Source organism: Monodelphis domestica, chromosome 1 (assembly GCF_027887165.1).
Source record: "Monodelphis domestica isolate mMonDom1 chromosome 1, mMonDom1.pri, whole genome shotgun sequence".
Taxonomy (NCBI): Eukaryota; Metazoa; Chordata; class Mammalia; order Didelphimorphia; family Didelphidae; genus Monodelphis; species Monodelphis domestica.
Genome location: NC_077227.1, coordinates 603,170,106 through 603,196,472, shown reverse-complemented (window position 1 = coordinate 603,196,472; position 26,367 = coordinate 603,170,106). Strand labels below are relative to the sequence as shown.

General features: G+C 36.0%; 1 protein-coding gene across 1 annotated transcript in view; it reads right to left on the bottom strand.

Annotated features, from left to right (window-relative positions):
• MERTK (MER proto-oncogene, tyrosine kinase) overlaps positions 1-26,367 on the bottom strand; it is a 127,149-nt gene that overhangs the window by 24,846 nt on the left and 75,936 nt on the right. Inside the window, exons 9-10 of the mRNA XM_007476583.3 lie at positions 6,356-6,506; positions 2,823-2,976 (exon numbers count right to left, since the gene is read on the bottom strand). Coding sequence (XP_007476645.2) covers positions 2,823-2,976; positions 6,356-6,506 — 305 coding nt within the window. The remainder of the gene's footprint in view (positions 1-2,822; positions 2,977-6,355; positions 6,507-26,367) is intronic.

Sequence of the window (26,367 nt, the reverse complement as noted above, 5' to 3'; positions counted from 1 at the left end):
TAAGAAAACTGAGGTAAATACAGTTAAGTGATTTGCCCAGGATCACACAACTAGTGAGTATGCGAAACCAAGTTTGAACTCAGGAGATAAGTTTTCCTGATTCCAGGTCCAGCAGTTTATTCACTGCCACCAAGGCTGAAGAAGACTTAATAAATGTTTAATCAAGTGCTTAACTGATTGTAACTGTTGCTAATCAGCTTCTTCTTTTAAAAGAGAATAGTCTTCTTTTTGTGACATGGACCCCTTTGGCAGTCTGGTGAAGTTTTTGAATCTCACTGCAGAATAATGTTATTAAATGAATAAAATAAAATGCATTGGATTACAAAGGAAACCTGTTATGTTGAAATAGTTATAAAAAATTCAAATGTATATAAAATTTCAAACTTAATCTAGATATTCCAACTTAAGAACTCTTGTTTTAAAAGAGCCCCTCCTCCCAAAGATAAACTGTATTTTCATTCTCTGAAAAAATTTCTTTTTTCTTTTCACTGCCTTTCCAAGTTTACAATGCAATATTCTAATAACTTGAATTCCAGAATCCAAAAATGTCAGAGTCATTGGTCAGGTCAAAAATCTTGGCTAGGCAAAGAGTAACACCCCTTCCCTGAAAGCTTGTTCCTTTTGCATCTACTAATATTTTGGGTGATTTGTTCCTGCAGACTGAAATAGTAAAAAATGTTGGTGCTTTGTCAAGAGGCTCCCATGACCCAATAAGATCTGAATTAGATTTTACTTCTAAAGTTTTAAAAACATATGTGATGATTACTGTAGAGCTAGTTTTAAAACTAGATCTACAGACTTCCTTCCCTTCTCCCTGCCTCTATCATTTGGCACAATGTCTGGCACATAGTAAATACTTAATTTTTTTTTTTGCCTGCCTGCCATAAATAGATTTCAGGAGGTAAGTAAAATTAGGTAGGGGGAAAATTACACCTTTATTTTCATTAAGCCCTAACTGAAATTTAGCATTTCATCAAGTTGTGAGTATAAGCAACAAAACATTATTCCAAGAAGGGTCCATTGGTTTCACCAGGCTGTTACAACAGGGTCCATGATCCCTGGTTTAGAGGAACTTTATAGGACAAGAAGACATGCCAAATTTACTTCTGAAAGGGGGTAGAAAATAGAATTAGAAAGGGTAGCAAGTGAAGGAAGTAGGGAGGTACTTTTGAGATTACTGGAAAGGGAAGTCTAGCCTTTGGCAGCAACTGAAGCCCTTGACCAAGGCAATTAGAAGCCTTCAGTCATTAAACTAGCATTTTTCTGAGTGTCTCCTATGTGTAAGAGTGTTTTTATCCTTTATTTCTTTGGTTCTGCATTTACTGATCATTCATTTTAGGTGCCCTCAAAAAAAAACCCAATTATCACAAAATGAGAAATATTACTTCTACACATCAGATACCTGCTATGATGCTAACCTGCCCAGTTGAAATAAAATACATTTTGTTCAACTACAAATTCTTCAAGGTTGTCCAGTATCAGGTCTCTTACCCCCAAATCAGTGATGGATCCCTCAAGCAGAATGGCCCTTGAAAGCAGGGTCTATTTTTTTGTTGTCTCTGTATCCTCAAGTAAATAGCAATCACTTAACATATTCTTTTGAGTTGTTTTAAAGTCCAAAAGTCTTAAACACATTGATTTTAGAGTTAAAAGGCCTTCACAGATCTTGTGGTACAACCTTTTCATTTTACAGATGTAAAAACTAAAGCCAAGTGGTTGCAGACTGCCCAAGGGTCAGACAATGAGTAACAGACTTGAAACTAGAAGCTACATCTCACAATTTCTAATCCTGTTTTCTTCTATACTATATTTGCAGCCTTTGTGTCTTCTGAATATTACATGACAATATGGAGAAAGAACAAAAAATACTCAAAGAAGTTGAGATCCAAACAACTGAAAACACCAGGGAGACATTCCAGCTAAATCACCCATCTGAGAAAAAGATTTGTCCTCTTTTTCAAAATACAAACTTGTTCACATATTGAAGTGAAGGGGTTCTCAAATGGATAGCTGAAAGCTACTAGATAGTATCTAAATCATATTAAATGTGCAGGGCAGGTCAAATGCCACCACCACTTACAATTCCTCATAGTTTTGAGGAATTGCAGGAGGAGGTCACTCAAAAGAATAGAATATGTCTAGAAGTACATCTGCAGGTGATGGAAAATGAATTTGGGTACCCCATAACTTACTGTAATTGATTAATGCTCTTCTCCATTATAAGATTTAGTGAAAAACATTTTTTAAGTAGGTTCTCATCAGGAAAAAGTTTGGGATCTCTAGAGTAAAGAGTGGTTTTTGTAACCAGATAATTTAATATTTAAGATCTTTCCATATAATTATATATAAGTAAACACCTATACTAAAGACATTTTTGTATGATTTTATTTGAAGAAATAGGAATTGGATTTTAGATAATTAAATTGAATTGGTATTAACTCTCTATCTCTGAGAGTGATTCTTAGGCTTGGATTTCTGCCAAAATCAACCTGTAGTGAACCACTGACAACAAAGTTAACATTTGAGAATCTTCCTTAATAAAAAAGTTGTATGATTTGGTAGACTGGTCATGCTAAAGGTTACTATACCATTTACTATAGGATGGTTTTGGCTAAATCTAATTATACTGAAAGGAGGAGCACATCAAAATGACTAATCAGAAAAGTGCTAATATGTAATATTCTTTTATTTCAAAATTAGAGGGGGGAAAGGGAGTGAGAGGAAGAAAAGATGAATTTTTTGATGACTGAAAAAATAAAATTTGATTTTAAAAAAGATATAATATTATTTATTTTAATGTTAATTGTAGTTCTTTAACTTACCCAAATTTTGTTTCTTGTAATCTCTTTCTAATAGCTAGAGATATATAAAGAATTAGCCCAATAAGAATAATTCCACAAAGACATCCAAGAATAATTATGATTGGGTCTGTATTCCCTGGTGCTGGAGTTGAAGAAGGAGCCAAGTCTATCATGCCTAGAGGGGGAAAAAAGTCGTTTTCAAATTAAAAACCAAAAATGCCCTTAGAATTTTAAACAAATAAGGAGCAACAGTTTAGAATTGCTCTCTCCTTCACCCCTACATCTTTATCCTTTCAAAGGTTGGTGGTAATTAATATAAGAAGGAATGGATTTGTTGTTTGGTCTCAGAGATCAGAAACAAAACCAGTGAAAGTTGCAAAGGAGATTTAGGCTTGGTGCAAGAAAAAACTTTCAGACAATACAAGGTATCCAAGAATGAAATGGGATCTCCCTAGAGATAGTGGGCTCTTCTTCACTAGAAGTCTTCAAGCTACATAATCACTTATCAGATATATTATAGAAGGGATTCTGGATCAAGTAGGGAGGGACTGGCCTCAATGACCTTGGAGATTCCTTCTAACTCTCAAATTTTGTAGGTTTTTGTCTTGATCATAGTTTGTTTTTTTCCCACCAGCAAGAAATTGGATTGCCCACACTTTTTCATACTCATGAAAACTAAAAGGTTTTCATGTCTTCTATCCCTTGATGTGTAGTAATAACAGAAAGGAAAAACAAGCATTAAATAGTTCTTAAACTTTGATGAATGATCTGAAATAACTTAAAAACTTTGTAAACTTCAGAGAAAGGCATTTAGTATATGTGATGAAGATAAGAGCTTTTACCTTCTTGGACTTCATATTAGTGTATCTGTACCAGATCAGCCAATCTCTTTCTTGTGTTTTTTTTAAACCCTTACCTTCCATCTTAGAATCAATACCGTGTATTGGATCCAATGCAGAAGAGCGATAAGGGCTAGGCAATAGGGGGTTAAGTGACTTGCCCAGGATCACATAGCTTGTAATGTCTGAGATAATTTTGAATCCAGGACCTTATCTCTAGTTCAGCTCTCAATCTACTGAGCCACCTAGTTGCCCCGGCCAATATCCCCTTAAGAGGAAGTCCAAGATAAGATATTTCTATTTCATAGGCACATATTCCTTCCCTTCTTTATGTATACAACTTTTCTCAAATGAAATGGATGTTTCATAAAACCACATTACCTCCCATTCATACCCCCAAATCTACCAATCTTCTTTACTTCTTAATTCTACTGAGACTATCATCATCCTTCCATTTACCTAGATTCACAGTCTTGGAGTCATCCTTAACACTCCATCATCTTCCACCACTCATATCACATTAGTTATCAAGATTTTGTCATTTAGAACTCAACAAAATCTCTCACATCTATCCCCTTAAAGAAAGGGTCACCACACCTTAATTTAGACCCTCACCACCTTTCATATATGTTGCTGGAATAGCCTCTTTACTGGTCTCCCTGCTTCCAATCCTGCCCACCTCCATCCAGAACTATGAAACTGGCATTTCTAAAACATAGGTCTCACATCACTCACATACTTCAGTGGCTCCCTATTGCCTCTAAGTTAAACTAAAAACTCTTTTGTTTGTCTTTTAAAGCCCTCACATAGTCTGGATGTAACCTATCTTTCCATTGTTGTTGTTATTGTATCATCTTAGTGATGTCATTTGGGGTTTTCTCAGGTGAGGAAAATAAGGCAAACAAGTTCAAATGATTTGCCCAGGGTCACACACCTAGTCAGGATCTGAGGATGGATTTGAACTCAGGTTTTGCTGACTCTACGTCAGGTGTTCTAACCACTGGGAAACATAGCTAACCTTTATGCCCTCTTTTCCCATACTTATTATTATCACACACACAGTTGTCCAAACAAACTAGCCTCCTTGCTATCATTATTATACTTATCTTTCATCTTCTACTTCTACATCTTAGCAGAGTCCATAGGCTATTCCCCATACCTTGAATCTCTCTCTCTCTGTGTCTCTGTCTCTGTCTCTGTCTCTGTCTCTCTGTCTCTCTCTCTCTCTCTATCTCTGTGTGTGTGTGTCTCTGTCTCTGTCTCTGTCTCTCTCTGTCTCTCTTTCTCCCCTCTCTCTGTCTGTCTGTCTGTCTCTTTCTTTTTCCCTCTCTCTGTCTCTGTCTCTCTCCCTCTTTCCCTCCCCTCTGATTCCTTCAAAGTCAGCTCAGGTCTCCTATATGAGGTCTTTTTAAATGTCTCATTTGTTATGCTTTTGTTCTCCTTTTCTGTAAATTGCTTTGTACAGGTGATGGTAGCCCATCTTTAGAATAGAATTTTCCTAAATACAAGTATCCCTAGAACCTACCACTGTGCCTTACAAATAGTTGGTGCTTAATAAATACCTGTTGAGTTAGATTAAACTGAATTTAATTACTAACTTTCCCCAGTCTATGCCCTGGAATCTAAAACCTGCGAAAAGATCCTATTCTAACCCCAAGAACAAAGTTTAAGTGGAAAGAATGCGCAGGCCCTCCTCCTTGTTCTTATTTCTCTAAAAAAGAGGCAGTTAATTCAGGTCTTTGTTCCTAGACTACTCCTGAAATTGGATACAAAGACCACTTTTAGAAGCAAGCAGCAACAGAAAAAGATACCCCACCCTAACCAATTATGTTAATAAACATAAGCTACTTGAGGGAAGAACCTGCTCCATTTTAATCTTTATATTCCCAGGTATTAACAGAATGCCTGGCATGTGGTTGATGTTTAATCCATGCTTGTTGGCACACACAACACATCAATGGCCTTTATGCCAGGAGGTTTAGACAAGTCCAAGATGGGTCAAAGCCACAACAAAAGTGGTTCCATTAGACTGTGAAATCAGAGGCTGTGTACTAGGTCACCTGAAGTAATGTTAAGACTCCATGCCAAAAGAATAAAAAACAAGGTACCAAAAGTACTGCATAGGACCCGGATTTTGAATCTGTAAACCAGGAGCACTTTAGAGAATCTAGTCCTGAGAGTAACATTTTCACATCTAATTGTTTATGGAGAGTATCACGTTAAAATAAGCAATCTGAAGGCCATTTGGCCTTTCCAACACTGATGCTGGAAGTAGTAATAGATTGAAGTGTCAAGGAGTATTTCAAAATCAAGCCCAAAGGTAAAATATTAGCTGTGTCTTTCCCTTTTCTGCTGAACTAAAAGATCCTGCCAATCCCCATAATACTGGTTTAGCAAGTTAATATTCAATGATCTCTAGAAGTACTTTTCTCCACCCCAGGGAGTTAGAAAATCCAAGGAGTAAAGCACTCATCTTCCCAATGAACTATATACTATTTCTGTAAGACTTTCAGAACAACCAGGGGCCATTTAAAAGCATGTGATCAGATACTTTATAACTAAGAAAACCAACTAATTTTATGGTTGCAAAAAAATGTACTTTTGACTCTGACTTCAGTCTCAATTCTTTCCCTAGGCCCATAACATATTAAATGACAATCTGGTCATCACCTGGACAACTACTTTCTGGCAGCAAATAAGGATATTAAGTCTTACCATTAGGTGGAATGAACACATTCACTGGGTCACTGAAAGGTCCAATTCCTCCCTTAGTGACAACAGCAATCTTCACTGTACATGTAGTATTAGTAGCTAACACAGAAAGAAGAGCAAAGCTGTCATTCTGGTCCACTTCTTCAGAATATTCCTGCCGGGAACAGAGACAAAAATCATCAAAATACTGATACAGCCAACCATACCTTTCAAAGACTGTAATTGCACAGATTTGGACCAGTAGGTCCAAGCTCATCGTTTTCTAGATGAGAAAAATAAGACCAAGCAAAGTTATGTGACTTTCCAAGGTCACAAAGGTAGTAAAGTTATAGCCATAATGTGAACCCAGGACTTTGGTTGCAAATCTAGGGTTTTTTCTTCTACCTCCTGTTAGTAGGACTATCATCTGTTGCTGCTTTTTTAAAAAAACAGCAATGCTATATTACATAAGCAGCCTTATTTCTTTCTCCTCAACTTTTAGAAATAAAACTTTGCCATGACATGCACTGAGGCCATATTTTTGATGCAATAATAAATTTCTAAAATAAAAGGGATTCATAGGATTTAGATCTTTAAGGGACCTTAAAGTTCACCTAGTGACTAGATTCTAGTCCCATTCCCTCATTTTACAGATGAGAAGGTATATGTGTGTGTAATATGAGTGGTTTGTTAAAATCATGCAAGAAAATAAAAATAAGAATGTATGAGTTTGGGGAAGCTGGGTAGCTCAGTGGATTGAGAGCCAGGCCTAGAGACAGAAGGTCCTGGGTTCAAATCTGGCCTCAGACACTTCCTAGCTGTGTGACCCTGGGAAAGTCACTTAATCCCCATTGCCTGGCCCTTTCCACTCTTCTGCCTTGGAGTCCAAGATGGAAGGTAAGGGTTTAAAAAAAAAAAAAAGAACGTATGAGTTTGAACCCAGGTCCTTTGATACTTATGTTCCACTCCATTACACATATTTAGTTGCCTTTCCTCAAAACTCTGCAAAAATTAAATGATTACCGTAGGGTCTCTAGATAGATAGATAGATAGATAGATAGATAGATAGATAGATAGATAGATAGATAGAGATAGAGAGATAGATAGATATATCTATCTATCTCTTTTCCTCTTCCTCACTATCTCTCTAGCTCCATCCCCTCGCTTCTCTTCCTTTCTTTCAAGTTTCACTTCAGTCGTTCTCCTATACAAACAATCTTTGATATAGTTGAGGTACAGTGGGAATCAGAGGCTAACCTTTTCAGGAGAATGGTCTGTGAGAATAAAACAGGGGAAACTTTCTTTTTTCACCCAAGTGCAAAGTTAACCATAATTTGGAGCTGGGTTTTGCTAGAGAAGGCATGGGGTAGCAAAAACTTGAACCTTGAGACAGAAGTTTCCACTGGATATAGAACCCTGAATTCACTCTACAAAAGGGAGTCATTTCTTTTTCTAAAGAGAAAGCAATAATTAGTGTACCCAGCTGACAGCAGAGGCTGCTGAAGCCCAAGCCATACCAAGTGATTTCCATGGCACTCATATTATTATGCCCTTCAGTCTTGTGCCAGTCACTTGTCCTGGTAATTTTGTAGGGTGGAGTCAAGCCCTGCCTATAAGGAAGGCACAATCACATCATTCATGGCTGAGGGGGAATATGTCAGTAAGCCAGAGTTTTTCTAATTCTGACCTGGCAACAATCATCAGGAAACAAAACGGTACAACCCAGAAAGGTTACTAAAAAAAAAGTGTCATCTTAGATACATTCTCATTTTTCTCACTTCAAAGGGCTTTGAGTTTATATTAAGATATTTCTGAGGAAACTAGGTGCCTTGGTGGACAGAGTGCTGGCCAGCAGTGGAGAAGACTTGAATATAAACCTTGCCTCAGGCACTTCCTAGAGCATGTGACCCTAGGCAAGTCACTTAGCCACAAATGGCTAGCCCTTACCACTCTTCTGCTTTGGAACTAATACTTAGTAGCTATTCTAAGACAGAAGGTAAGGATTTTCAATTAAAAAAAAAATACTACCAATCCCTGTATCAAGCACTAAGCTAAGCACTTTACAAACATTGGTTCTTACAATAACCCTGAGAGATAGGTGCCATTATTATGTCCCCTTTTATAGTTGAGGAAACTGAGGCAGATAGCAGTTAAGTGACTTCCCTGGAGTCACATTGCTAGGAAGTATCTAAGATCAATTTTAAATTCAAATCTTCTAGACTGCAGATCCAGCATTCTTTCCACTGTGCCTAGGCAAATTAATAGCAAACATTTCTAGTATCCCTTGGTAATCAATCAAATCAAATAGCATTTATTAAACAATTACAACTACTCTCCATTTTCCATTACAGGCTTTGCTTGGCTGATGCCAAAGAACATCATGACTCCACCAGGATAAGGTGACCACCTGAAATCTCATCTCTATACTGACTGACCCAGTACTTTCTTGGCTCCCTTAGTAGCCTCTTCCCTCTGACTGGGGGGCTGGAGGGCAGAGCAATAAATACTTCTGAAAATCTTCCTTTATAGAGGACTCAGAACTTTCCAGGTAACTTTCCATTTTCCATCAGAAACTCTGCTTGGTTTTAATTTCTTGAAACACCCCCCTCCCCATCAGGTACTCTCTGGTTGTCTCCCACTTTTTCAGTTTCCTTTTGTGTACTGTCTTCTCCCATGAGGCTATAAGCTCCTTGAGGGCAAGGGCTATCTTTTTCTTATTTGTATCCCAAGTGGTTAGCACAGTGCTTGGCACACAGTAATTGCTTAATAAATGTTTACTGAATTGAATTAAATTGAAGTTCTATTCATCAGACACTGTGCTAGCTACTCAGACACAAAGATAAATGGAAAAATAGTACCTACTCTTCGAAAGTCTTAGAGTTTAACATGAGAAGACAGCATGTACATATGTAGAAAACATACACATATAAACAACATGTACATATATAGAAAATGGATAGACTGTCAGGATGGCTGAAAGGATTAAGCCATCAGACTCAAGTGCAAGCCAGGGCAACTATGTAGCACAATAGGTAGAAAACCAGGCCTGGAGTTGAGAAGACCTAGGTTCAAATCTGACCTCTGATACATCCTAGATATGACCCTGGGCAAGCCACTTAACCCCAACTGACTAGCCCTTTTTGCTTTTCTACTTTAGAATTAGTATTAATTCTAAGACAGAAGGTTAGGGAGGGAGGGGGAGAGAGTGGGAGACAGGGAGAAAGAGAGAGAGAGAGAGAGAGAGAGAGAGAGAGAGAGAGAGAGAGAGAGAGAGAGAGAGAGAGAGAGAGAGAGAGAGAGAGAGAGGGAAAGAGGGAAGAAGGGAAGGAGGGAAGGAGGGAGAGAAGGAGATAGGGAGGAAAGAAGGAAGGAAGGAAGGAAGGAAGGAAGGAAGGAAGGAAGGAAGGAAGGAAGGAAGGAAGGAAGGAAGGAAGGAAGGAAGGAAGGAAGGAAGGAAGGAAGATGGTTGTAGGATTATGATAGTAAATGGTAAAATAGTTTACCGTAAGATATGGAGTTGGAAGGGATCTGAGCATTCATGTTATTGAATTGACCCAGTAAGGTTAAGTGTCTTGCTCAAAGTCATATGAGTGCAGCAGAGCCAAAATTCAAACCCACGTTCTTTGATTCCAAACTCAGGGCTCCTTCTACCGTTTCCTGCTGCCTCCAAGATTTGTTTCCCTAAGATTTACTTCATTTGGGTTCTACACGAGCTTTTCTGAAACACTGCCAAGAAGCCTTTCTAAACAAAGGCTTCATAAGTTGACTGGTCATTCTGTATTTTAATTTTTTCAGGAAAAATATCATTAAGTACAGTCATTCTCTTTTTTTTCTCCACACACTGTCATTTCTTGAGCCTGAACTTAGTCAGCCAAGCAGCTGAGAAAATGACTAGTGTTATTTTGCATTTTACTCGTGGAAAACAACTATTTTTTTAAAATATTATACAATAGACATGGCTGACTGGTGAGGAATACAGTAAACTCCCTTCCATCTGTTCACTAATCTCAGCATATACGATGACAATACAGTTCATTGTCTATGAGGAAAATCAGTAAATAGCAAGAGGAAATTGGGGCACAGCTGTGATGGAACCACTTCAGAACATACTTAAACCATGAGCCTCTTAGCATGCTCTGTTTTAAATGATAGCTGTATCTATCTATTTCCCTCTCCTGTTAGATCATCAGGTCCTTTATCTTTGTTTCTTCCTGAGCCCATAGCAAAGTACTCAGTACATAGTTGAAACATCATAAATGTTTCCTACTATTTTTTGTTGAAATACTCTTTCAATAAAATAACTCACAGTTCCATAGGATTTAGATATAGGACATCTTCCTAGTGTGCTAGATTGAGAGCTGAAAGTAACCTCAGGGGGATATCTAATCCAACTTCCTTGTTTTACAGATGGGAAAATTGAAACCAAGCAAGAGATGACTTGGACAATGAAGGAAGTAAACATGGTGGGACATGGAGCCACACTGTCTAATTCCAAAGTCAAAGTTCTATCCAGTGTACCTACCACACAACCTCCCCTCCCAACACCCCTCTGATAAGTGGTACTAATTACTATCTAAGAAAACAGAGGATTGGAAAGGGCATTGCTCATAATCATACAACTAGTAAGGATCTGAGACAAGTTTTGGACCACTGACACCAAATTCAATGTGCATCCTACTACACCAGAGGAGTCAAACACATGCAGCCTGCAACACTCCCAAATGCAGTCAGAGCCAGATGAAAATGTCATTGTTCAATCTTTAACAAAGAAAATAAAAATACGACAAAACACAAATAACACTCCATTTAAGTCACTATGTGGTCTGCAGGACCATATGTATGGATTAATGACCTCACTTTCTATTTGAATTCAATACGTGTTGTCTCTCATTTGACAACAAAACCAAAATTCTAATAAAAATACAAGGTTTTTAAGTTTGAAACTTTTTGGAAGGAATAATAGGAAGAGATTAAAGAGTAGGTTGGGAATAGAGAGGAAAATTAAAGTTTTCTCCTTTGATATCATTGGATATCCTTTGATGTCATTCATTGTGAAAACCAAGGCAAATTAGTTTTCCATTTTAGTCTTTTGGCCCTAATCTGTAAAACAAAACTTTACTACCTTGCCAGAGAGCCAAAGTTAATTCAGTTGTGCTTGTACCTTTGAAGGGTATTGGAAAAAGTTCTTATTCTCCATTGCACTGACAGAAAGAGAACCACCATTAACTGCTTGCAGTGTGATACTTAATATGGAAAATAGTACATATTTCAATAGAAATGACCATCTTTGATAAAAATAGGAACATTCACCAGAAAATTCCTTTCAATAAAGTCATCCCCTTTAGCACTTTAAAAATACCTTAAAAAAAGAAATTACTGACTCATGCACAACTTTTCAGAAATTAGAGTTACACAAATAATACAAGCCTATATTATCAAAGCTCTTTATTTAGTTTTAACTTAATCTTTATGCTATGCATAGAAATCTATAGATAAGGAGATATTTAGAGGTACTGTGATGGTGAAAGAGAACTGGACCTGAGAAGAGAATAAGACTATATGTACTAGGAGGCAGTTGGGTAGCTCAGTGGATTGAGAGCCAGGCCTAGAGATGGGAGGTCCTAGGTTCAAATCTGCCCTCAGACACTTCCTAGCTGTGTGACCCTGGGCAAGTCACTTGACCCCCATTACCTAGCCCTTACCACTCTTCTGCCTTGGAGCCAATACACAGTATTGACTCCAAGATGTATGGTGGTAAGGGTTTTAAAAAAAAAAAAAGACTATATGTACTACTTACATCAGAGGACTGTTGTAAGGAAAGCACTCTTTAAAAACTTAAAATACTATAGAAAGAGAGGGGGAAGCTAGGTGACTCAGTGGATTTAGAGCCAGGCTTAGAAATGGGAAGTCCTGGGTTCAGATTTGACTTCAAACACTTCCTAGCTGTGTGACCCTGGGCAAGTCACTTAACTTCCATTGCCTAGCCCTTGCTACTCTTCTGCCTTGGAACCAATACACAGTACTGATTCTAAGACAGAAGGACAGGGTTAAAAAAAAAAGTCTCTACAGAAAGGGAAGCTAGGGTCTACACTTCCTAGCTACATGACCTTGAACAAGTCACTTAACCTCAACAACCTAGCCCTTATGGTTCTTCTGCCTTAGAATCAAAACTTAGTATTGATTTAATAAGAAGCTATGGGTTTTAAAAAAAAACTATTAAAATGGGTAATGTTATGTACCATGAGAAATATGGAAATACAGTCTATATTAAACTGTACATACAGAAAACTATGTTATCTATGTTCTATTTTATTTTTATTTTGTGAAATATTTCCCATGTAGATTTTAATTTGTACAGGCTCCATATTTGATACCCCCAGTCTACATGACAACTGCATTCATTTTAGGGTTAATATTACACAGGTTTAAAGTGGTAGTGGAGGTCAAAGTAAGATGAGGTAGCATGCCATAAGGGATAGAGAGCTGACCTCATGACCAAGAAGAGCTGGGTTAAAGTTTTGTTCCTGACCTACTGGCCGTGTGACCCAGGTTAATCAAATTCTTTTCTAACACTGCCACCCTTCTGACTTAGAATTGAAACTAAGTACCGGTAAGGGCTAGTGTCTGAGGCCAGTTTTGAATACAGGACCTCCTGTCTGTAGGTTTGGAACTTGATCTACTGAGTCACCTAGCTGCCCCTCTAATGAGCTTTTAAAGACACTAACACTGTGGACCTGCATACAAGGACCCTGCATACAAGGAGACATTTACTCATTTGTGAGCTCTTCATGCCAAAAGGCAGCCAGGTGGCTCAGTGGCTGGAGCACTGGTCTCAGAGTCAGGAAGACCTGAATTCAAGTCGAGCCTCAGAAACTTCTGATCTTTGTGACCTTAGGCAAGTCAGCCACTTAACCTCTGTTTTCCACTAGAGAAGGAAATGGCATACTATTCCAGTATTTTACCGAGAAAACTATATGGACAGAAGTCCTTGGGGTCATGAAGAGTTGGAAATGACTAAAATATGAAAAAAAAAATGCCAATGGAATGACAGGTCTGCTCCCTGTCCTTTTTACGTCATTCAGTTAATAGCCATTCATTAAGGATTTGATGTGTGCCAGGAACTATGTTAAGCTCTTGGGAGGACTTTGAATATAGAATATGAGAGCATTTAAGTGCCACCAAGATTTAATTGTTAACTTTTAAAAGAATATTATTTCATTTTCTATAAACACAGAATCCACAAAAGCTTTCTCAGTCACATGGCTTCTGGGGAAATTCTGAGTCAACCTCCCTGATCTGGCTCCCAACAATCCTTCTAATCTTTCATATTATTCCTGTTCATAATTTGCCATTTCAATACTGCTGGTCTGCAGTTCCATCAACATGAAATTCCATTCTTCCACCTCCATGACTTTGGACAAGTAATCTTACATGTTTTGTTTACTTACATTACTTTGTATTTGCTTTGTAATTTAGTATACATGTCGATGTTGTTCCCTTAAAAAAAAGGCTAAGGATTCTTAGAATCCTTTAGACCAGCTTCCACCCTCTGTAAGATAACTTTCTCAATAATAAATTCATACTGCTTGTACATACTTTGTTTTTAAGCACATGCATATGTGTTTTCCCCTCCAAAATTCTAATATTTTTAAAATCCTTGAGATAGGACCTATATTAAGTATACCATCAGCAAATTATACACTTGAACCATATTCACTCATCCAAGAAATGGGCTTACTGAGTTAAGATCATATTATACCATTGTTCTTTCTAGAGGACTGATTAAGGAGGGGAAAAAACAGAAAACTGGAATTAGGGGGTCTAAATTCATATCTCACCTTGGATGCTTACTGTGTGACCTTAGGCAAGTCAAATATCTGCTCTTAGGCCTCAGTCTCCCTAACTGTAAATGGAGAACATTGGATTAGATACCTGGAAGTCAGGTTTCTCCAAACTCTAAATCTAATCCCTGTAAAAACATTATTGATTGTACCTTTGTGAAATTTCAGTTAAAATTATTTTAGGGCCATAGATATAGAGAATAAAGGGAACTTAGACACTATCTAGTTCAATATATTATTTTAACAAACAAAGAAATTGAGGTTCATAGGGGTTAAGTGATTGTTCATTATCCCACACTCTTGAATTAGCTAACATGACATATATAGGGCACATGATAAATTTTTCATATAATTCAATATCAGGAAAATCTGTCACCTCACATGAATGTGTGTCTCTTATCATATTAAAAGAATTATATAACCCCAAAGATTTCACTTTTTGCTTGCCCGGACAATAAGTTCAACACTCAACTAATGTTCCTAGCACACTGAGTTTTTGAATCTATTTCTCTACCCTCTTTAATGTATTTTTATTTTGCATTTTTGCTTAGCTTGCTTTATGTGAGTTTATACATATTTGTATATGTGTATGTGATTGTAAGTTGTCCCAACTCCTTTATGGAAAAAGGTAATATATAAGGCATCAGAAAAACAACCACACCAAGAACAACTTGAACAAGAATGTTATATAGTTGAATGGACTATAACAAGGAAGAGGCGATGCAATATATTCTTAATTGCTCAAAGGGTATACACTTTAAAAATTCCTTCCTACCATGTACAATTTCCCAGTTGACAGCACTCAGGTGAGTATTAACCATCTCTGAGACAGGGCCTCTTTCACTACTATAAAAGGTAATAAACTCATTCTACCTTTGGAACAACCAACCAACAAACCAATCAATAAACTACATTAGTGATCCATCTCCATCATAATGACTGTCAAAGAATATTCACATTCCAATACTGATTTAGAGCTGAAAGGAGTCTTAGAGGTTCTCTAGTTTAAATTCTTTACTTTAGAAGGAAGGAAACAGATCCAGAGAGGGTTACTTTTCCAAATTAACTCAAAGAGTTAAGTGATGGAGCCAAAATTCAAACCCACATCTTCTATCGATAAATCTAGTACAATTTCTCTATCACTCAATGTTTCTTTGAACTGCAATTTTGTTTTAGAGAACATAACATTGTTATTTGCCATGTATTGTTAAAGACCTTTGCCCTATTCTCAAATTATTATGTACATACTTGGAAAGGGAAAATCCAGCATCTGTTATTTTAAAATAGGAATTTGTGTTAGGAGGGACATAACTTGAGCTGAGGTCTTTTGGACCTTTTTGTATGAAAATAAATTAACACAAAGCAATTTCACTTCATGGGACATGTAATCAAGGCACTGATGTGGTCATATTTTCCATATCTTCCTTCCCATCTCATTTACACACACACACTTATATAACACTTCATTGATTACAAAGTTAAAAACAACTGTAAGATAGATAGAACACAGATTGCCTCCATTTTACAGAAAAGAATCTGAAGTTAAGAGGAGTGAATGTCTTGCCCATGTAGGCTGCTTGCCAGTGGCAAAGTTAGAACTTGTCTTTCTATGTTCAGTGCTCTTTTCACACTGGATAGGACCAGAGATTATTTTTTTTAGATGTTTTCCTTGTTTTTATATTTGAAATCACCTCACCAAAGAATCAGATCATTCACTTTATAGCCAGAACTGTAATGTTTTTTGTATTTGAAATCACCTCACCAAAGAATCAGATCATTCACTTTATAGCCAGAACTGTAATGATTTATCTAATGAGTATAACCTCTTTTCTTGACTCTGAACTTAGAGCTCTTAATTGAAAGTCAATAGCTATATTTTTTATTTTGCTTTTACTTTTTAAATTTTATTTAATTAGTTAATTTAGAATATTTTTCCATGGTTACAAGATTCATATTCTTTTCCTCCCCTCCCACCAATCCCCTCCTGTAGCTAACATGTAATTCCACTGGGTTTTACATTTGTCATTGATCAAGACCTATTTCCATATTATTGATAATTGCACTAGGGTGATCGTTTAGAGTCTACATCCCCACTGAAAGATGTGATCAAGCAGTTGTTTTTCTTCTGTGTTTCTACTCCCACAGTTCTTCCTCTGAATGTGAATAGCATTCTTTCTCATAAGTCCCTCAGAATTATTCTGGATCACTGAATTGCTACTAGTAGAAAAGTCCATTACATTCAATTGTACCAAAGCATATCAATCTCTGTGTACAATGTTCCATCACCAACATATACCACAATTTGTAAGCCATTCCCCAATTGAATGGCATCCCCTCATTTTCAAATTTTTTGCTACCACAAAGAATGAGGCTATGGATATTCTTGTACAAGTCTTTTTCCTTATTATCTCTTTGGGGTAAAAACGCAGCAGTGCTATGGCTGGATCAAAGGACAGACAGTCTTTTAGCATCCTTTGGGCATAGTTCCAAATTGCCATCCAGAATGGTTGTATCAATTCACAACTCCACCAGCAATGCATTAATTTCCCAATTTTACAATACCCCCTCCAACATTTATTACTTTTCTTCGCCATCATGTTGGCCAATCTGCTAGGTGTGAGGTGATACCTCAGAGTTGTTTAAGTTTTCATTTCTCTGGATTATAAGACTTAGAACACTTTTTCATGTGTTTATTAATAGTTTTGATTTCTTTAGCTGAAAATTGCCTATTCATGTCCCTTGCCCATTTATCGATTGGAGAATGGCTTGATTTTTTACATAATCGATTTAGTTCCTTATAAATTTGAGTAATTAGACCTTTGCCAGAGGTTTTTGTTATAAAGATTTTCCCCCAATTTGTTGATTCCCTTCTAATTTTGGTTGCATTGGTTTTGTTTGCAAAAAACCTTTTTAATTTAATATAATCAAAATTATTTATTTTACATTTTGTAATTTTTTTCTAGCTCTTGCTTGGTTTTAAAATCTTTCATTTCCCAAAGATCTGACAAGTATAGTATTCTGTGCTCATCTAATTTACTTATAGTTTCTTTCTTTATATTCAAGTCATTCACCCATTCTGAGTTGTCTTGATGTAGGGCTTGAGATGTTGATCTAAATCCAATCTCTCCCCTACTATTTTCCAATTTTCTCAGCAGTTTTTGTCAAATAGTGGATTTTTGTCCCAAAGGCTGGGATTTGTGGGTTTATCATAGACTGTCTTGCTGAGGTCACTTATGCCAAGTCTATTCCACTGATCCTCCCTCCTGTCTCTTAGCCAGTACCATATTGTTTTGATGACCACTGCTTTATAGTATAGTTTGAGATTGGCTACTGCTAGGCCACCCTCCTTCACATTTTTTTTTCATTATTTCCCTTGATATTCTTGATCTTTTGTTCTTCAAAATGAACTTTGTTATGGTATTTTTCTAATTCAGTAAAAAAAAAGTTTCTTGGTAGTTTGATGGGAATGGCACTAAATAAGTAAACTAGTTTGGGTAGGATTGTCATTTTTATTATGTTAGCTCATCCTACCCATGAGCAATTAATGTTTTTTTCAAATTATTTAGATCTTGTTTTAATTGTGTGGAAAATGTTTTGTAGTAGTGTGCATATAGTTCCTGTGTTTGTCTTGGCAGGTAGATTCCTAAGTATTTTATATTGTCTAGGGTGGTTTTGAATAGAATTTCTCTTTCTAACTCTTGCTGCTGAGATGTGTTGGAAATATATAGAAATGCTGATGATTTATGTGGATTTATTTTGTATCCTGCAACTTTGCTAAAGTTGTTGATTATTTCTACTAGATTTTTAGTTGATTCTCTAGGATTCTTTAAGTAGACCATCACATCATCTGCAAAGAGTGATATTTGGTCTCCTCGTTGTCTATTTTAATACCTTCAATTTCTTTTTCTTCTCTAATTGCTACTGCTAGTGTTTCTAGCACAATGTTAAATAATAGAGGTGATAATAGACATCCTTGTTTCACGCCTGATCTTATTGGGAATGCTTCTAGTTTATCCCCATTGCAGATGATACTTACTGATGGTTTTAGATATATACTTTTTATTATTCTTAGGAAATGCCCTTCTATTCCTATACTTTCTAGTGTTTTCAATAGGAATGAGTGTTATATTTTGTCAAAGGCCTTTTCTGCATCTATTGAAATAATCCTGTGATTTTTGTTGGTTTGCTTGTTGATATGGTCAATTATGTGGATGGTTTTCCTAAAATTGAACCACCCTTGAATTTCTGGTATGAATCCCACCTGATCATAATGAATAACCCTCATGAGCACTTGCTGGAGTCTTTTTGCTAGTAATCTATTTAAGATTTTTGCATCTATGTTTATTAAGGAGATTGGCCTATGATTTTCTTTCTCCGTTTTTGAACTTCCTGGCTTTGGAATCAGTACCATATTTGTGCCATAAAAGAAATTTGTTAGAACTCCCTCTTTGCTTATTATGTCAAATAGTTTGTATAATATTGAAATTAGTTGGTCTATGAATGTTTGATAGAATTCACTTGTGAATCCATCAAGCCCTGGGGATTTTTTCTTAGGGAGTTCTTTGATGTCTTGTTCAATTTCTTTTTCTGATATGGGATTATTTAAGTATTTTATTTCTTCTGTTAATCAAGGTGATTTATATTTTTGTAAATATCCATATCACCTAGATTGGCATATTTATTGCCATATAATTGGGCAAAATAGTTTTTAATGATTGTCTTAATTTTCTCTTCATTAGATGAGGTCTCCCTTTTTATCTTGGATACTGTTAATTTGATTTTCTTCTTTCCTTTTTTTATTAGATTGACCAGTACTTTATTTTATTTGTTTTTAAATCCAACTTCTTCCTCATTTTACAGATAAGGAAAATGAAGCTTAGATAAGTCAAGTGATTTTCTCAAGGTCAGTGAAGTAGTTAAGGAGCAGAAACAGTATTGCACTCAGGTCATCTGATGCTTACACTCTCTACAATGCTGGTTTAAGTTGCATAATAGGATTAGGATACAGAATCCCCATTTATCTTTAGTATAACTACATAACAGCCAGGGATACGTTTCTAAGAGAGTTTCAAGACTATGTATGTGAATGAATGAAGGGAGCATTTATCAAGTGCTTACTGTGAACTTAGCACTGTTGTAACTGCTAAAATCCGAATAGAAAAGTCAGCTGAATCTTGCTCTCTCTTCACATTTTAATAGGTGATATAGCACATATAGGCTGCAAATCAGATGGAAAGGACTCATAGTCCTTAGGATGAATTGGCAAAGCATATGGCAATGCCCTTTCTTTAGTATTATTCCTGATTTGTAAAAAATTATATATGCTTCTGGAGTTAAACAGTTGGACAGTGCCAAGGAATTTGGGAGAAAAAAACTTTTTTTTACCACTCTAATCAGAATATGAACACAAATCACTTTCTAAATGTGTGCTCCATTGCTACATACCCAAGATATTGTACAAGTAAAAGTTTCTTTAAAATCCAGAGGTCAGGGACAGCTGGGTGGCTCAGTGGATTGAGAGCCAGGCCTAGAGACAGGAGTTCCTAGGTTCAAATCTGGCCTCAGACACTTCCCAGCTGTGTGACCCTGGACAAGTCACTTGACCCCCATTGCCTAGCCCTTACCACTTTTCTGCCTTGGAACCAATATACAGTATTGACTCCAAGACGGAAGGAAAGGGTTTAAAATAAAAACAAAACAAAACAAAACAAAATGTGAACCAATTCGCCACTTCATAGACAGACTATATATTCTCTTCTTGTGCCTACCTCAGAGAATCCTTAGTCTCTTCCTTCTACATTTCCTTGGGCATTTTAAACTACATATCTCTTAGGTATATCCAATCCAATATGTACAGGAGTCATTATCTTTCTCTCAAAAGCCAGTCCTCTTCCAAATTTCCCTACTTCTGTCAAGTGTATCGTCCTTGATTCTTTATTCTCACTCGTTACACATATCTAATCTGTTTCCAAGTATTCTTGTTTCTATCTCCTACCTGGACTACTGCAATAACCTCTAAATCAGTCTTCCTGTCATAAATCCCCACCCTATTCTAACCTATCCACCATAGGTAGCTACTAAAGTGATTTTTCTGAAGCACTCATCTGATCATGCCATTCCTCTTTTCAAACTCCAGTGACTTCCTATTATCCCTAGGATCAAATAGAAATTCCTCTATTTGACATGTAAAACCTTTACAACCTACATTTCCAGTCTTCTGTCATGTACTCTATGATTGGGGCAGCTAGATGGTAAAGCAGATAAGAGTGCTGGGCCTGGAGTCAGGAAGACTAATCTTTCTTTTAATTTGATCGATTTTTACTTTTGCTTTCTCTGAGATCATGATTGCAACCACTACTTTTAAGACTCATTGTCCTGTGTTCAAATATGGACTGAGACATTCACTAGCCGTATGATTCTGGGGTAATCACTTAACCTTGTTTGCCTCAGTTTCCTCATCTGTAAAAGGAACTGAAGGAAACAGTATATTACATCAAAATATTTGCCAAGAAAACCCCAAACAATGTCACAAAGAATCAGATGCAACTAAAATGACTAAATAACAACATTCTATGGTCCAGTCAATCTTTTCAGAATGTTGCAAAATTATAATAATCACGAAGTTTGGCCTTTGAGGAAAAAAATTGCATGTCTATTTTCTTCGCAGAGGTAGGAAACTATAGTTAGGCCATATTGCAAATATTGTCAGCCTCAGTGAATTGTTTTCCTTGTTCTGTTTTTTCTCTTTCTTTTTTTAAATTCTTTGTTAAAAAGTATGAAATAAGAAGAGAATAGGGGAATATATATTTAAAATGATATTTAAAAGTAGAAGATATCAAAATTAACACCTCTTACTCAAAAAAATAACAAATGTTTTTGAAGTGAAGAGAGGCATAATCTTTTCCTCCAACAAATCTTTTACAAGAATTTTCGTCCTCCCCATTTTGTAACATTCTGAAAACCTAGGCTTAGTCACTGTGAATTCTGCCCAGCACATAATGATCCATTAAACTTCTGCCATCATCAGACTGTTATTATATGCAGTATATACAATTAGTAGAATGCAAATGACCTTTTTATTGGGCTGAGCCTGCATCTCTAAGGAGCTAGAAGGCCCAAGAGGTCACAGGCAATGGGAACAGTGAGCAAAATGGGACATTCTGAACAAAAGGCAAGGGCCATGAACTCTAAACAACAGTTTTCATAGCACTGAATACAAAGTGCTCTAGCTTGTCTAGTTTATGATGCTTCGACCATTCCTTCTCAACACTCATTTCCTAACTCTCAAGACCTGTTTCATTCCTAGTCATTTAAAAGTAGCTTTTAGACAAGCCAAGGAAATGTAAAACCTGTAAAAATTGTAAATTTTATTAACTGTTTTCATTTCATAAAATGACTTCCTGCTGGCAAATTTGGGTCCCTCCTATGGCAGCTGGATTTGTTTAGACATTATCTGCCCTAATTCTAGGAAGAACATTTGATTTAACAATGGTCAAGATGGGTGAATGCAAGTTTAATAGAAAATTTAATAGAAAAGAGATGGTACCAAACACTACCAGAAAAAGACAGAGACATCTCATACCACCACTATTTTACAATTGGTATTGACTATGCCTTCATAGGTAGATTTCAGAGTTGGAGGGAACCTGAGAGATCTAGTCTAACTCCCTCATTTTACAAATAAGGAAGACCAGAAATTTGAAGAGATATGAGCAAGGCCGAACTTTGCTCTGACTAATAAAGAGTTGAGCAAAGATTCAAATTCAGGACAAGATTCCAAAACCAATTCAGTAAGATCCAACCAGAACTTATTATATGCCCTCTATGTGTAAGGTACCATCTTAAGTGCTGGGCTACAGAGATGAAATGAAAAATAATATCCTACCTTAAGATCCTTACATTCTATTGAGGGGATGAAGAATTCAAACTGTGAAGTTTATACATGATCATATGAGGAGGAAGAGAAGAGCATGAATAACTAAGGGAATTATGGAAAGCTTCCTTGGAGCCTTCAAAATGGCACAAAAGCTGAGCCTTGAAGGAAGCTAGAGAATAATCTGTGAAAATCCATAAAATATTCATTCCTACCATTTAATACCGAACCCTTTAGAAATAAGAGGCCAAAAATTAGAAAAAATGTACTGCATCAAATTTAGTAGATAGCTAATTTTATATACATCTATCCCCAGTGCTCTTACTACTGTACCCCATATCTTCTGATACCCTAATATAAGCATATTGGTGACAAAATGGATAGATAGAACCTTGGATTTGAAGTCAGGGAGACTCTAATTTAAATTCAGCTTCAGACAATAGTTGTGTGACCCTGGGCATGTCATTTAACCATGGTCTACCTCAGTTTTCCCATCTATAAAATGAAGGAAATAGCACCAAACTCCCAAGGATATAGTGAGGATAAAATGAGATATTTGTAAAGAGCTTTGTAAACTTTAAAGTGCTATAAAAATGCTATTTACCACTAACATTATTGTTATTCATAGAAAATAACTCAAATTGTGTTTTACTCAATTACACAAACAATAGTCGAAATAAACTCCCTTTATTCCTACCAATCAAAACCTATAAAATAAAGGAATTCAATTAGATTGTCTTTATCACCTCTAGTATCTCTAAATTCTATTATTTCAGAAAATAGATTACAGAATTTTACCAAAAGATAACTTGAGAAACTTGCATTCTGCCTTAATAAAACATCCAAATAGGACTTTGTACCATCCAAAACTAAAAGCCAAGAAAATGTACACTCTGGTTATAGTCAGGATTCTTGAGTAGTTGATTTATGGGGGAAAAGTGGAAAACATCCACTGCCACTACTATATTTCCAGTTGTCAGTTAAAATATTTCTCTTTTAATATCAACTCCATGTAAAGCCAATTCATTTTTAATAAAAGGATCTTTTGATTCTAATGGGGCTTGCCACATTCTGCAAAATAAAGGTACCACATTTCATCATGGCAAGGTAACAGCTCACTTATTATAGAGGTTGAGGTCCTTAAACCAGAACTAGCAAAGAGAGTAGGAAGGTGGTCTTTGAAATAACTGCTTAAAAACCACTGTTTGAATGCCATTCATTTTTCTCTTGACCTCATGCAAATCTAGCTTGTTTCCCAGCCCACAGCAAATCAAAAACTAGGAGGGGGTGAGAGGAGCAAAGCTATAAAAGGCAAGTACAAAAACTTAAGACTAGTGGTAGCTAGCATTGTGGAACATAAATTATTCAGAGTAAACACTTAATCCTTGACTATTGAAACTGATAAATGTCTTAAGTTATTTCCATAAAGTGACTCAGGTCCTGAGAAAAACACAACTCATAATTCAGTTAATGGAGTGATTCAGGATAGGGTTTAATTTTCTTTCCTTTTTACTATTTGCTCTTGGAGGAAGGTAGTAGTATAAAAATATATAGTTAGTCAATCCTAGAACCACCCTGGTTCTATGCAAGAAATGCTTAATCTCAACCTTCTGTTATTTGTTTTGTTTTGTTTTCTAAATAAGTAAAACTGGTGCCTTCTGTTTTCATGTAAATTTTTAGCTCCAAACTCCAATATCTTATAATAAATCACCAACACCATTGGGGGGAAAGAAGCTTTTGCAGCTCTGGAGAGATATATTCTTGTTTATTTTATTTTACTTTTTTTAAGGAGATATATTCTTAACCAAAGAGGAGACAAAGGCTATTGCAAAGATAAAATATCTAATTTTATGACACTAAATTTAAAGATTTCCACACACAGAAAAGAATACATATAGGCTAAGAAGGGAAGTCAATTGAATGGGGAAAAAAAATCTTTGTATCACATTTCTCAGGCACAGGTTTGGTAACCAAGATATACAGACAACTAAAAGATGTATCTAATCTTAAAAGCCAAAAGATCAGAGTAGGCTCAGGATATCTCAAAAGAATGCTAAACTGTTGACAAGCATATGAAAACAATACTCAAATCACTATTAAGAGAAATGCAAATCAAAGTAACTCTGAGGTTTCACCTCACATCCTGAAAACTGGCAAAATGACAAAAAAATGAGAAGAGTCAATGTTGGAGGGACTTTGGGAAGAGATGCATAATAGTACACTGATGGCAGAGTACACTCATTTTGGAAAGCAATGTGGAATTGTGTGAATAAAGCTATTAAGATGTTCATATCCTTTGACAGTGAAATTTCACCATTAAGCTTATACCAAAAAGGTCATTAAAAAAAGAAAGTCCCCATATACACCAATATAATTATAGTAACACTTTTTGCAGTAACAAAAAATATCCACAATGACTGGGGAATGGCTAAACAAACTGTAATACATGAAGGTAATGAAATATTACTCTGCTGTTAAGAAATGACAGATATAATGAACAGAAAGAACCATGTAAAGAATTCCAAAAAGCAAGATAGTTAACATAGCCAAGAAAACAATATACATTACTTTAACAATATAAGTGGAAAGAATAACCCCCTAAAATTATAAGTAAATATTGTTCAAAATTCTAATAATCATAATAATAGTTAATATTATATACTGCTTTAAAGTTTGCAAAGCTCTTTCCAGATATCTTGCTTTATCTCACAACAACCATGGGAGATAGTTATTATTATCCCCATTTTACAGAGGAGAAAACTGAGGCAAACAGAAATTAAGTAATTTGTGAAGGGTCATACAACTAATATTCCATATCTAGTGCCCTCTCCACTGCACTGCCTAGCTGAAAAAGAATTACAAGGAACATACATGGTGGCTCCAAAGAAAAGATAATGAGAAAACATTTTTCTTAAGTACTCTGAAGACTCTGGAGTTCCACAGGTATGGAACATTGCATATATTTTCAGATTTTTTTCTGAGACAGTGATTTCTGCTGGGGGTTTTCCTTTTCTTTAAAAAAAATCCTTTCTTTTATGGGATGCTTCTCTGAGAAGAGATATGAGAAGAAATACTAAAGGAAATTTAAGGAATAAAAATTAAAAGCAAAAACTATCAATTAAAATAATGTTTTTAAAGAAGGAAAGGCAAAAGCTTCCATCTTCACAATCTCGCCCCATTTAACCTCCTGATATATTTTTCTACCTACAGTCTGTGAAAAAGTTTCAGAGGCAATATGAACACCCCATCAAATCACCATCTGCAGCAGGGAAGCCAGACCATTTATTTTAGCTCAGCAATAATGGAAAGCAACTCTCATGTCAATTTATAAGAAAGGACTTGGGGAAATAAGTCATAAAGTTCAGACATTACACAATGGTTCAAAGTGCAAAGGAGTCACAAGGCAATAGGTTATTTTCTCAATTACATTGTGTCTGGGCCATGTGGGTCTGAAAAGGGGAAACGAAAATGTAAACTTGTGTTTTAAGGAAAAGCATGAATCATTTAATATAATCAAATATCCTCAAACTGTTTGCTCTCCACATTGAAAAATAAATATTTTGGAAATAGCACAAATAAAAAGGATAGGCCCAAATATGTTAATGAAATAGATACTTATGAAATAAAAAATTTACCATTTGTTTTTTTTTTTTATCAAGAAAGATTGCTGTTTTGGTGGCAGAGTCCAAGCCTTCCATTCATTGCATTATTCCATAATTTGAAGCTTTATCACATACTGCCTATTTACAGAAAGACCTACTATCCTGTTTGAGATGAAAGTAATGCATATCACTGCTAAACCAGTAGGACAACGGGACTTACCTGCCTAAAAATATAACTGGGATAATTGTTCCAGATATTTGTCAAATAACTTATTTTCTCCTTCCCATAAGCTGACAGCAGTAATAGCCATGTACTGTATCTCATCCCCCCCCCCCATAGCAATTCTGTAAGGCAGGCAAGCCAATATTATTCTCATTTCCCAGGTAAGGAAAATAATTTTATATTTATATCAATAACTAACATTTATACAGCACATTAGGACTTCCAAAGTATGTTACAAAAAATATTTAATTGTCATAACAACTATGGGGCAGATTGTCCATGTTTTAGATACAAGGAAACAGACAAATGAGGCTTAGAGGGGCTAAGTGACTTGTCAAGGGTCATCTAGCTAGTCTGTATCACACAGGCAGGATTTGAATTCACATCTTCCTGACTCCAGATCAAGTGTTCTATCCATTGCACCAACTAGTTGCCTAATTTTGCGTTTCTATAGTATACTTTAAATATTTAAAGCACCTTATATAAATTATCTCTTT